The sequence below is a fragment of the Ictidomys tridecemlineatus genome, chromosome 5 (assembly GCF_052094955.1).
Source record: "Ictidomys tridecemlineatus isolate mIctTri1 chromosome 5, mIctTri1.hap1, whole genome shotgun sequence".
Classification (NCBI taxonomy): domain Eukaryota; kingdom Metazoa; phylum Chordata; class Mammalia; order Rodentia; family Sciuridae; genus Ictidomys; species Ictidomys tridecemlineatus.
Window position 1 is genome coordinate 54,146,867 of NC_135481.1, and position 12,951 is coordinate 54,159,817.

Below are 12,951 nucleotides of genomic sequence, written 5' to 3' on the forward strand. Positions count from 1 at the left end.
CTGTATTCTTTGTCATATGTACCCACTGAAGTCTCTGTTTTGTGAACTTAGTCTGCCACTGATTGGAAACAAATTTACTTATCTTGATAGTTCAAGATAAGTAAATTTGTAAATAAGTAAATACGTCTCTTTATTTTCATGAATGTACATGTGCATTTATTTTTTATAAATCTGTCTTAGCCTTTACTTCCTACTCTCAGACAGCCTCAAAAGCAGTCAGATGTGAGAGAGTTGGACCTTCTTTGGTCTTTTGGGGTGTGTATATAGCCCCATATATGTGTACTATCTTCAATATCCCCAGGAATATGGTAGAGCTTACTCGAACTCCACTATGGATGTCTCATTCCTCAGTTTTTTGAAGTTCATTGTCCACAGTCTTGTTTGCCTCAACTTATATCAGTATCTCAGGCAGCTGAGATTTTAACAATTTCTACTTTTAAAAAATGCTATAAGGATAGAGTTTCTTACTGAGCTCCTGAGTTAGGTCAAATAAAGCCAAACTCAATGAAGGAGATTTTTAGAGGACCTCCAAACCTGTTATACCCTTTTAAGTTGTTGTAAGGCCATAGTTTTCAAGTCTACCTCAGAGTTGAGGAAAAGGTCCTGATAATGAAATAAGTTAAAGTTATACCATAAAGTTTACTGATCTTTACTAAGAATCAGCCATTTATTTCTTGCAATAAATGATCCTCGGGTTGTTGTAAGCCTTTCTTTAATTTTCAAAGTTCTGAAATAAAATTGACTTTAAAAAAAATATTTTTCTGTTGTTGATGACCTTTATTTTTATTTATATGTGGTACTGAGAATTGAACCCAGTGCTTCACACATGTGAGGCAAGTGCTCTACCACTGAGCTACAACCCTAGTCCCTAAAATTGATTTTGATGTTAGTGTTCTTGTTGCTTTTATGGAAGAGTGACTTTTTAGAGTTCTTTCTCCCCTGTCTGGAAATATTTCTGAATATTAGTTTCTTGAGAGTAAAACCCTTTTCTGCTCTTTTCCTATGATACCTAAACATTTCTGGTAAGATTAATTTTGTCTCTTATGACTTTTTGTGTTTCATATATTTATCACATAACTGGTTAATTACATGATACAGTTTGGTAGGCTACCATTTATTAAAGTATACCTAAGAATGTACCAAAAGTTCATGTAATCAGTTGTTTACTGAATTGATGAGAACTTGGGAAACTTTTCTTCTAGCATTGGAACTCTTCCTTCTCAAAGATTTCCATCCTATGAAGATCTAGGCACATCTAAAGTGACTATGCAGAAGTCTAATGATGTTCTTCATGATCATGGCCAAAAGAAGAAAGAAACAAATGACATGCTCCAGGTAAAGTGGGAATAGTGTTAAAATTGATGATTAGCAAGGTAAAAATTGTGAAGGAATAAAAAAGTTCTAAAGACAAATCAGGAGGAAGGATGAAGATAAAGGTCTGAAAAAAACAAAAACATGGCAGCCAAGTCTATTCCCTTTAAACATGTTTTCAGAGGCCTTCACCAGTGATTTTTACTTACTATTTGTCCAGACAGAGCCACATGGTTATCTGTGGCTTTCCAACTTCTGTTGGAGAGGGAGAAAAGGAGAAAGAGAGCTGTGAATGGCTCTTGTTTTTCTAGTCCACAGTGTCTTCTATATCACCCTACAGCCAACTTGCTCTTATTTTGTTTAGCTGTCTTCAGCAATAGAACTGTCATTGGCTTCTGGACTGCCTAGCATTGCTATGGATATCCCATCTCTGTTTGACACTGACATTTGTATTCCTAAATGGGAAAAAATTGGTGCCGTATATGCTCTTGTACCTCTTCAGTTTGACAGATTGAGTCTGAAGAACATGTTGGCATGGTTTATGGCCCCAACAGTAGTAATAGATCTTATTTGGATTAAAGTAATCAATGTAAGTTTAACATGGTAATTTTTTTCCCTTTTTTCTTTTAAGCAGAAAGACTTGCCAATTATGATGAGGCTTGCTGATCTTCCACAGAATTCTGTTAAGCTTCAAACAGCCAATACAACAAGATCTGTATTGAAAGATGCTGCGAAGATTTTGAGAGGAGTACAAAACAATAAAAAAGTACTTGAAGAAAACCTAGAAGCCATTATTCGTGCAAAAGATGGAGCTGCTATGTACTCATTTATCAATGCTTTATCCACAAATAGGTGAGGCAGGATATTTGCATCCCAAAGATACTTGTGAAGCTTCCAGTTCTGCTCCATAAGTTTTTTCTAAGCATGTCACTTAATGTGTTTTGATATTTAGAAGTAGTTCCTTAATGCCTTTGAAGATATAGAACTTATTATAATGTTGGAATTTGGATATATACATGATAGGGATACTTTTTAAAAAATTTATTTGTTTAATTTATTATACATGACAGCAGAATGCATTTAAATTCTTAGTACACAGAGCACAATTTTTCATGTCTCTGGTTGTACACAAAGTAGAGTCATATCATTCATGTCTTCATACATGTAGTTAGGGTAATGATGTCCATCTCAATCCACAATCTTTCCCACCCCATACCCCCTCCCTCCCTTCACCTTTGCCCTATCTAAAGTTCCTCCATTCCTCCCATGCTCACCCGACCCCCAGTATGAATAAGCATCAACATATCAGAGAATACATTCGGCCTTTGGCTTAGCATGATATTCTCCAACTCCATCCATTTACCTGCAAATGTCATGATTTTATTCTCTTTTATTGCTGAGTAATATTCCACTGTGTATATATATCACAGTTTCTTTATCCATTCATCTCTTGAAGGGCATCTAGGTTGGTTCCACAGTTTAGCTATTGTGAATTGTGCTACTATAAACACTGATGTAGCTGTGTCACTGTTTTTAAGTCTTTTGGGTATAAACCGAGGAGTGGGACAGCTGGGTCAAATGGTGGTTCCATTTCAAGTTTTCCAAGGAATCTTCATACTGCTTTCCATATTGGTTGTACCAATATGCAGTTCCACCAGCAATGTATGAGTGTGCCTTTTTCCGAACAGCCTCCCCAGCTCTTATTGTATATGACAGCAGAATGCATTACAGTTCCTATTACACATATAGAACACGATTTTTCATATCTCTGATTGTATACAAAGTATATTCACACCATTCGTGTCTTCATACATGTACTTAGGGTAATGATGTCCAACTCATTTCACTGTCTTTCCTACCCTCTCCCTTTCCTGTCTGCTCCCTTCCCCTCCCATCCCTTTGCCCTATCTAGAGTTTATCTAATCCTTGCTTGTTCCCCCTCCCAACCCTGCTATGAATCAGCCTGCTTGTATGAGAGAAAACATTTGGCATTTGTTTTTTTGGAATTGGCTAACTTCATTTAGCATTATATTCTCCAACTCCATCCATTTACCTGCAAATGTCATGATTTTATTCTCTTTTATTGCTGAGTAATATTCTGTTGTGTATATATACCACAGTTTCTTTATCCATTCAGCTGCTGATGGGCATCTAGGTCCACAGTTTAGCTATTGTAACTTGTGCTTCAATAAACACTGATGTGGCTGTGTCCCTTTAGTGTGCTGTTTTTAAGTCCTTTGAGTATACACTGAGGAGTAGGACTGCTGGGTCAAAAGGTAGTTCCATTCCAAGTTTTCCAAGGAATCTCCATACTGCTTTCCATATTGGCTGTACCATTTTGCAGTCTCACCAGCAACATATGAGTGTGCCTTTTTCCCCACATCCTCGCCAACACTTATTGTTGTTTGTATTCTTAATAGCTGCCATTCTGATTGGAGTGAGATAAAAGAGAGTAGTTTTGATTTGCATTTCTCTAATAGCTAGAGATGTTGAACCTTTTTTTATATATTTGTTGATTGATTTTATATCACCTTCTGAGAAATGTATGTTCACTTCCTTGGCCCATTTATTGATTGGGTTATTTGGTTTTTTTTGGTATTAAGTTTTTTGTGTTCTCTATAATATCCCAGAGATTAGAGCTGTATCTGATGTGCATATGGTAAAAATTTGCTCCCAAGCTGTAGGCTCTCTCTTCACCTCCCTGATTGTTTCTTTTGCTGAGAAGAAGCTTTTCAGTTTGAATCCATCCCACTTGTTGATTCTTGATTTTTATTTCTGATGCTATAGGAGTCTTGTTAAGGAAGTCGGGGCCTAATCTGACATGTTGAAGATTTGGGCCTCCTTTGTCTTCTATTAGGTGCAGGATCTCCAATCTAATTCCTAGGTCCTTGATCCACTTTGAGTTGAGTTTTGTGCATGGTGAGAGATAGAGGTTTAATTTCATTTTGTTGCATATGTATTTCCAGTTTTCCCAACACCATTTGTTGGAGAGGCTATCTTTTCTCCAATGTATGTTTTTGATGCCTTTGTCTAGTATGAGATAACTGTATTTATGTGGGTTTGTCTCTGGGTTCTCTATTCTCTACCATTGGTCTACCAGTTTATTTTGGTGCCAATACCATGCTGTTTTTATTATTATTGCTGTGTAGTGTAGTTTAAGGTCTGGTATAGTGAGTGATGCCACTTGCTTCACTCTTCCTGCTAAGGATTGCTTTGGCTATTCTGGATCTCATATTTTTCCAGATGAATTTCATGATTGTTTTTTCTATTTCTATGAGGAATATCATTGGGATTTTGATTAGAATTCCATTAAATCTGTATAGTGCTTTTGGTAGTGTGGTCATCGTGACAAGATTAATTCTGCGTATCTAGGCACAAGGAAGATCTTTCCATCTTCTGAAGTTTTCTTCAATTTCTTTAGCGTTCTGTAGTTTTCATTGTAGAGGTCTTTCACCTTTTTTTGTTAGGTTTATTCCCAAGTTTTTTTTTTTTTTTTTTTTTTTTTGAGGCTACTGTAAATGGGGATAGTTTTCCTAGTTTTTCTTTCAGAGGATTTGTCACTGATACACAGAAATGCCTTTGATTTATGCGTATTGATTTTATATCCTGCTACTTTGCTGAATTCATTTATTATTTCTTGAAGTTTTCTGGTGGAACTTTTTGGGTCTTCTAGGTATAGAATCATATTGTCAGCAAGTAGTGCTAATTTGAGTTCTTCTTTTCCTATGTGTATCCCTTTAATTTATTTTGCTCTGGCCAGTGTTTCAAGAAGTAGGAATAGAAGTGGTGAAAGAGGGTATCCCTGTCTTGTTCCAATTTTAGAGGGAATGCTATAAATTTTTTTCCATTTAGAATGATGTTGGCCTCGGGCTTAGCATAGATAGCTTTTATAATGTTGAGCTATGTCCCAGTTATTCCTAGTTTTTCTAGTGTTTTGAACATGAAGGGATGCTGTATTTTGTTGAATGCTTTTTCTGCATCTATTGAGATGATTATATGATTCTTATCTTTAAGTCTATTGATGTAATGAATTACATGAATTGATTTCCATATGTTGAACCAACCTTGCATCCCTGGGATGAACTCCACTTGATTGTGTTGCACTATGTTTTTGATATGTTTTTGTATTTGATTTGCCAGAATTTTATTGAGAATTTTTGCATCTATGTTCATGAGAGATATTGGTCTGAAGTTTTTTTCCTTTAATGTGTGTTTGCCTGGTTTTGGAATCAGGGTGACATTGGCCTCATAGAATGTGTTTGGAAGTACTCCCTCTTTTTCTGCTTCCTGAAATAAATTGAAGAGTATTGGTATTAGTTCTTCTTTAAAGGTGTTGTAGAACTTGGCTGTGTATCTATTTGGTTCTGGGCTTTTCTTGGTTAGTAGGCTTCTGATGGGATCTTCTATTTTATTACTTGAAATCGATCTGTTTAAATTGTGTGTGTATATTATCCTGATTCAATTTGGGCAAATCATGAGACTCTAGAAATTTGTCAGTGCCTTCGATATTTTCTATTTTATTGGAGTACAAGTTTTCAAAATAATTTCTAAGTATCTTCTGTATTTTTGTAGTGTCTGTTGTGATATTTCCTTTTTCATCACATGCTAGTAATTTGAGTTTTCTCTCTCATTAGCATGACTAGGATCTGTCAATTTTATTTATTTTTTCAAAGAATCAACTTTTTGTTTTGTCAGTTTTTTTCAATTGTTTCTTTTGTTTCAGTTTTATTGATTTCAGCTTTGATTTTAAGTATTTCCTGTCTTCTACTGCTTTTGGTATTGATTTGTTCTTTTTCTAGTGCTCTGAGATGTAATGTTAGATCATTTATTTTTTGACATTTTCTTCTTTTAAGGAATGAACTCCATGCAATGAACTTTCCTCTTAGTACTAAATATCTACAAAGTGTCCCAGAGATTTTGATGCGTTGTTATCTGTGTTCCCATTCACCTGAGAATCTCTTAATCTCCTCCTTGATGTCTTTTGTAACCCATTGTTCATTAGTCTCCAGGTGTTGGAGTAGCTTTTATTTTTTATCTTATCATTGATTTCTAATTTCATCCCATTATGATCTGACTGAATGCATGTTAGTATCTCTACTTTTTTGTATTTGTTAAGAGTTGCTTTGTGGCATAATATATGATCTATTTTAGAGAAGGATCCATGTGCTGCTGAGAAAAAAGTGTATTCACTTGTTGATGGATGAAATATTCTATATATGTATATTAAGTCTAAGTTATTGATTGTATTATTGAGTTCTACAGTTTCTTTGTTTAGATTTGTTTGGATGATCTTTCTGTTGGTGAAAGAGGTGTGTTAATGTCACCCAGAATTATAGTGTTGTGGTCTCTTTGACTCTTGAACTTGAGGAGAGTTTCTTTGATGAATGTAGATGCTCCATTCTTTGGGGCATACATATTTATTCTTGTTATGTCTTGTTAGTGTATGGTTCCTTTGAGCAGTATGTAATATCCTTCTTTATCCTTTTGATTAACTTTTGCTTGAGGTCTACTTTATTTGATATGAAGATGGAAACCCTTGCTTGTTACCGTAGTCCATATGAGTGGCATGTTTCTTCCTAACCTTTCACCTTCAGTCTGTGGATGTCTTTTTCTATGAGATGAGTCTCTTGAAGGCAGTATATTGTTGGGTCTTTTTAAAAATCCAATCTGCCAGTCTATGTGTTTTGATTGATGAGTTTAGGCCATTAATATTCAGGGTTATTATTAAAACATGATTTGTATTCCTGCTTAATTTTTAAAATTTTTGATATTTAACTTGACTTGGTTTCTTCTTTGATTGTTTTTCTTTTAGTATAGTATCTCCCTCTGCTGATTTTCATCATTCTTTTTTATTTCCTCCTCATGGAATATTTTGCTGAGTATTTTTCTGTAGTTTAGTCTTTCTAGTTGTAAATTCATTTAACTTTTGTTCTTCTTGGAAAGTTTTTATTTTATCATCAAATCCAGCTAATATCCAGCTTAATTTTGCTGGATATAAGATTTTTGGTTGGCATCCATTTTCTTTCAGAGCTTGGTATATGTTATTTCAGGATTTTCTAGCTTTCAGGGTATGAATTGAGAAATCTGCAGAGATTCTTATTGGTTTGCCCTTATATGTAATCTGATTCCTTTTTCTAATGGCTTTTAATATTCTCTCCTTATTCTCTGTTTTCATTATAATGTGCCTTGTTGTAGATCTGTTGTGATTTTGTACATTTTATGTCTTGTAAGTCTCTTATATTTGACTTTCCAATACATTCTTCATACTTGGAAATTTTTCTGATATTATTTCATTGAATAGATTGTTAATTCCTCTGGTTTGTAACTCTATGCTTTCCTGTATCCTTAAATTTGGTATGAATTCTTTTTTTTTTTTTTTTTTTTTTTTAGTTTTCGGTGGGCACAACATCTTTATTTTATTTTTTTTATGTGGTGCTGAGGATCGAACCTAGCGCCCCGCGCATGCCTGACGAGCGCGCTACCGCTTGAGCCACATCCCCAGCCCATGGTATGAATTCTTGAATGTTCTGTTCAAGATTTCTCATCATCTTCACTGTGTGGTCAACTTTATTTTGAAGATTATATATTTTGTCTTCAGTCTCTGAGGTTCTGTCTTTCAAGTGATCTAATCTGTTGGGGTTCTTCCTATTGAGTGTTTTTTTAAAATATTTTTTTCATTGTAGATGGACATAACACTTTTATTTTATTTGTTGTATGTGGGACTGGGCATCAAATCCAGCTTCATGCATACTAGGCAAGCGCTGTACCACTGAATCACAACCTCCGACCCTCTATTGAGTTTTCAATTTGGTTTATTGTTTTCTTCATTTCAAGGATTTGTTTTTTCTTTTTTTGTTTCCCCTAGAATCTCTATCTCCTTATTGAAGTAAGCTTTTGCTTCCTGTATTTTTTTATGTAGCTCTTTATCGAAATGATCTTTTGTTGCCTGTATTTGATCTCTTATATCATTTTTTAATTCATAGAACATTTAAATTATGTACATCCTAAACTCCTTCTCTGTCATTTCTTCTGCTGTGCTGACCATGGATTCTAATAATAGTTTAGAATAATAATTGGTTTGTTTGGGGCACTTTCTTTCCTGGTTTTTTCATGTTCATGTATCTTCCCTTCTACCACTGTGGATCTAAGGTATTACGTTTTTACCCTACAGACTTATCTCGTTCCTGCAGGATTCCAATGCCTCTCCTTGATATTGCTTCTAGGCCCCAGCCAGTGTCCCAAGCTGGGAGTTATCTCAACTAAAGATGGTGACAAAGGCATCTCAAGATGGAGGTGGCCGCTTTCAGATAGGGTTTTAGGTCAGGTTGGGCTGGGGTGATGACATTGGATGACATGTTCAGAGATGCACCTCTGTAGAGTGCAGTGTTGTAGCTGGCAGCTGTCTCCAGACCCTGTCCAGTACCCCAGGTGCAAGCTACAGTGTGTAGGGGACTATGGCAGTGGTTGCAGTGTCCCAAGGTAGAAGTGACTGGAGGAGTCCTATGTAGGTAGATGGGGGTCCCCACAGGACTGGCAGCCGGAGGTCCTGCACGTGGCCCCCAGGTTTCCTGTGTGGGAGTGGTGGCTATGATTCCTGTGTGGAAGAGCAGCTGGAAGTTCTCTAATAACTAGCAGAGAAACAGTATTGCCACTACTTGAATCCCAGGGCATGGAGTGACACAGAATGCATCCACCCTCTAGCCCGCCATCTTGGATCCAGTAATACTTTTTATTGATAGAAAATTTCCCTCTATCATTGGAACACATCTTTTTTACTTCTTTTCAAACATTTGTCCTTCAAACATTTAATGAAAACTAAATACCATTCGTTTTTCCTTTTCAGATAAAAGAGATTGAGCTACACAGTAGATTTAGAACTAGTTAAGAATGATATTTGATTTAGGTACTGTTCTCAGGGTATTAAGTATTAATTTAAGAAAATTCCTTTTTCTCTTTTTTAGAGAGATATCAGAGAAAATTAGGATCAAAAAGATAGTAGATGAGTGGATTAAAACTATTTCAGCAGAAATTCAGGTATGTTTTGGTAAAATTTAAAATTAAGTTGAATTTTCAGAATGTAGCATTAATTCCAGTTTATAATACTTGTTCTCAAAATATTCTTTACATCTGAGTTCACTGAAAATTCTTTATTTCCCTTTATCACTGTATTTACTTAGAAGTGATAATTTTGTTTTTTTATTTTATTTAATTTTTTTGTAGTTGTAGATGGACAGAATGTCCTTATTTTATTTGTTTATTTTTATATGGTGCTGAAGATTGAACCCAGTGCCTCATGCATGCTAGGAAAGCACTCCTACCACTGAGCTACAGCCCCAGTCAGGGATAGTTTTATTTAACAAATGTTTTATCTTAAAAATTATACTGTGACTCTTAACTGGAAAATTGTTGGTCAGAAATATGAGTAACTTGATAAAAAATTTAACAAAAGCATTTAGAAAAGATTTATATTTGCAAAGATGTTTTCAAGTCAGCATATTTAGAAGCGTTGGCTCACTATCATAAAAATAGCAAAGTTACTTAAAAGGGACAGTTTTTTCCAATTTCCAAGATGACTAAGTGTACAGAAGTCACTTCCAGATAGAAAAACAGTACCTTCTCATATCCACAGAGGGCATGGTATATCTTTAGTGTCAGCATTGAAAAGTCTGGACGTCATTTTTATTGGGGGCCAGTAATAGGAAATTATTTAAGTTTTATATATATTAGGAAGAGCAGAACAAGACAGAATATTCTGGGTTTTTTTTGTTTGTTTCATTATGTTTTTATCTTGGAGGGCAAGGTGGTTTTTTCCTGACTGTAAGAAGTACTTACGTGCTTACCTATAGTGGTAAGAAGGTAAAGTGTCAGTCCGTTTTTAGAGCAATAAATATGGAAATACATTTTTAAACTTTCTTATGTTGAAGTATATATCTCTAATATAGTTATGAAGGATTTATATTTACATTATATTTATATGATGCCTCAGAAAAAAAGTCGAAAGATTCAGAATCTAGTTCTGGCTTTGTAGCCAACTGACAATATATATTCCTCTATTGCTATGAATTCTGTGCAAAATATTTATCTTAGTTTTATTATAAATTAAATTTACTAAATTCCTATGGTTCAAACATCAAAAAGAATAAAGTTGCTGGGTGCAGTGTCACACTCCTGTAATCCCAGTGACTTGGGAGAACTGAGCAGGAGGATCACAAGTTGGAGAGCAGCCTCAGCAACTTAGCGAGGCTCTAAGCAATTTAGCAAGATCCTGTCTCAAAATAAAAAATACAAAGGGATGTGGATGCAGGTCATTGGTAAAGCACCCCTAGGTTCAATCCCCAGTACAAAAAAAAGAATGAAGTTTGTAATGAAAATTTACCCTTCTATCCCTATATCTCATTCCCCTTGCTCCATAAAATACTAGTCATTTTAATTTTTTGTTTATTCTTCCAGAGATTTTTTTTAAAATTCATGTGTAAGCCAGTATTCTTTCTTTTAAAAGCATTTTAAACTGGTAAACTATATAACAGCAAACAATTTCTGGTGTGAGAGCATTACTATTTTTGTAGGTTTAAGTAATTTTAATTTTGTTTACCTTAGGATGAATTGGCAAGAAAAGATTATGAAAAAAAGAGATCTGATCTTAAGAATCAAAGGACCAAGAAAGCTCAGAATATGAGTAAAGATACTAAAACCAACACAAAAGACAAAACTGTGAACAGGCCTATAATTCCAAGACAGCATTCTCAAAAACAAATAGAGGAACACTTTAGAAGTCCACCTATGAGGAGAAGCATGCCTGCTTCAGGTGTACAGAAAGAAAGAAAAGAAGTAAGATCCTAATCTGGTTTTGTGACATAAATGCTGCATTATAATTATTTCCTTTAAAATATATATAAAGAATTTATGAATAATGAATTAAACATGAAGATGTTTTTAAAATACAAAGCACCATACAATTGTAAACTATCTTTACACTATCAACATTTAAGGTTTTGAATTCATAAAGTGGAAGGTGTTATACAAAAGCTGCTTATTGTTCCTTCCTTTTCAGATGTCGTACTTACTTTTTAAATATTTTTTAAAAGGTAGGTTTTGCTGTGTTACCTATACTGACACCAGACTCCTGAGCTCAAGTTGTCCTTCCTTGGCTTCTGAGTAGCTGGGACTACAAGCCCATGCAACCACACCCAGCTTTTCAGATCTCAGAATCTTAGCATTAAAGTCATGGCAGGTTTACCTAGAGATCATCTAGCTCCCAAACCAGATGATATCAAAAGTGTGTTTCATCTTTGTGTTTGTGTGGTTTGTTTTTAAATTTACTTTTTGTGCTTGGTGAGTACAAGTCATGGTAATAGATGTTGTAATGGGAATTTTTGTGTGTGCTCTAACTAGGCTTTAATTTTCTTAAAGTCAAATGTAGTTTGTTGGGCAGATCAGCAAAGCATCTAGTTCTTGCCACTTAGTAAATGTTGGATAAATGCTGCCTTTCTGTGGCATTTAGATATGGTTGAAAGTGGGGTCAGGGATGTATGAAGACTAGGTTTGTTGTATTTTATTGTACTGGTATATATATTGAATATAACAAATATGTAAAATGTATTTAAACATTTATTTTTGGTGCTGAAGATATATTAGTTATGTAAGAATTTTTGTGTTTCTGAGGTAGATGAAATGTGTATTTAAATTTTGTGCTTTTTAAACGTGCATTTGAAAATTTCATCCAGAGTTTAAGAGCTATTTAAAATACAGGATTTTTCTGACCTGTATTCTTATTATAGGGCTTGAGCTAGCAAAAGGAGGCTCTAGAAAATTGAGGTGTTTGATGTCTACTTTTTTCTGACTTTAATAATTTTATATTCATAGGGGCATTTAAAATCAACCACAGTGATACAAGATGATGATTATATGTTACAAATATATGGAAAACCTGTTTATCAGGGTCATCGTAGCACTCTTAAAAAAGGACCATATCTCAGATTTAATTCTCCATCTCCTAAGTCCAAACCACAGAGACCAAAAGTAATAGAACGAGTTAAAGGTAAGGAGCCCTCATTTTTTTAAATCTTTTTTTTTATGGTATCAGTTTAATATGTCATTTCCTTTTGCTTGCTTTTTGTTTCTTATAAATATAATTCAAATTATTTAATGCTCAAAAGGGTCTACAAAGAAACTACTAGAACTAATAAATGAATTCAGCAAAGTGGCAGGATATAAAATCAACACACATAAATCAAAGGCATTTCTGTATATCAGCGACAAAACCTCTGAAACGGAAATGAGGAAAACTACCCCATTCACAATATCCTCCAAAAAAATAAAATACTTGGGAATCAACCTAACAAAAGAGGTGAAAGATTTATACAATGAAAACTACAGAACCCTAAAAAGAGAAGTAGAAGAAGATCTTAGAAGATGGAAAAATATACCATGTTCATGGATAGGCAGAACTAACATTATCAAAATGGCGATATTACCAAAAGTTCTCTATAGGTTTAATGCAATGCCAATCAAAATCCCAATGGCATTTCTTGTAGAAATAGATAAAGCAATCATGAAATTCATATGGAAAAATAAAAGACCCAGAATAGCAAAAGCAATTTTAAGCAGGAAGTGTGAATCAGGCGGTATAGCGATACCAGA

The 12,951-nt window shown here is 34.6% G+C and overlaps 1 protein-coding gene across 15 annotated transcripts in view; it reads left to right on the forward strand.

Annotated features, from left to right (window-relative positions):
- Kiaa0586 (KIAA0586 ortholog) overlaps positions 1–12,951 on the forward strand; it is a 137,798-nt gene that overhangs the window by 32,487 nt on the left and 92,360 nt on the right. For 14 of the 15 annotated variants that reach the window (XM_078049965.1, XM_078049966.1, XM_078049964.1 and 11 more), the window contains 5 exons: positions 1,203–1,335; positions 1,943–2,163; positions 9,273–9,345; positions 10,909–11,139; positions 12,175–12,349. In XM_078049965.1, coding sequence (XP_077906091.1) covers positions 1,203–1,335; positions 1,943–2,163; positions 9,273–9,345; positions 10,909–11,139; positions 12,175–12,349 — 833 coding nt within the window. The remainder of the gene's footprint in view (positions 1–1,202; positions 1,336–1,942; positions 2,164–9,272; positions 9,346–10,908; positions 11,140–12,174; positions 12,350–12,951) is intronic. The other variant, XM_078049968.1, reaches the window with a different exon arrangement.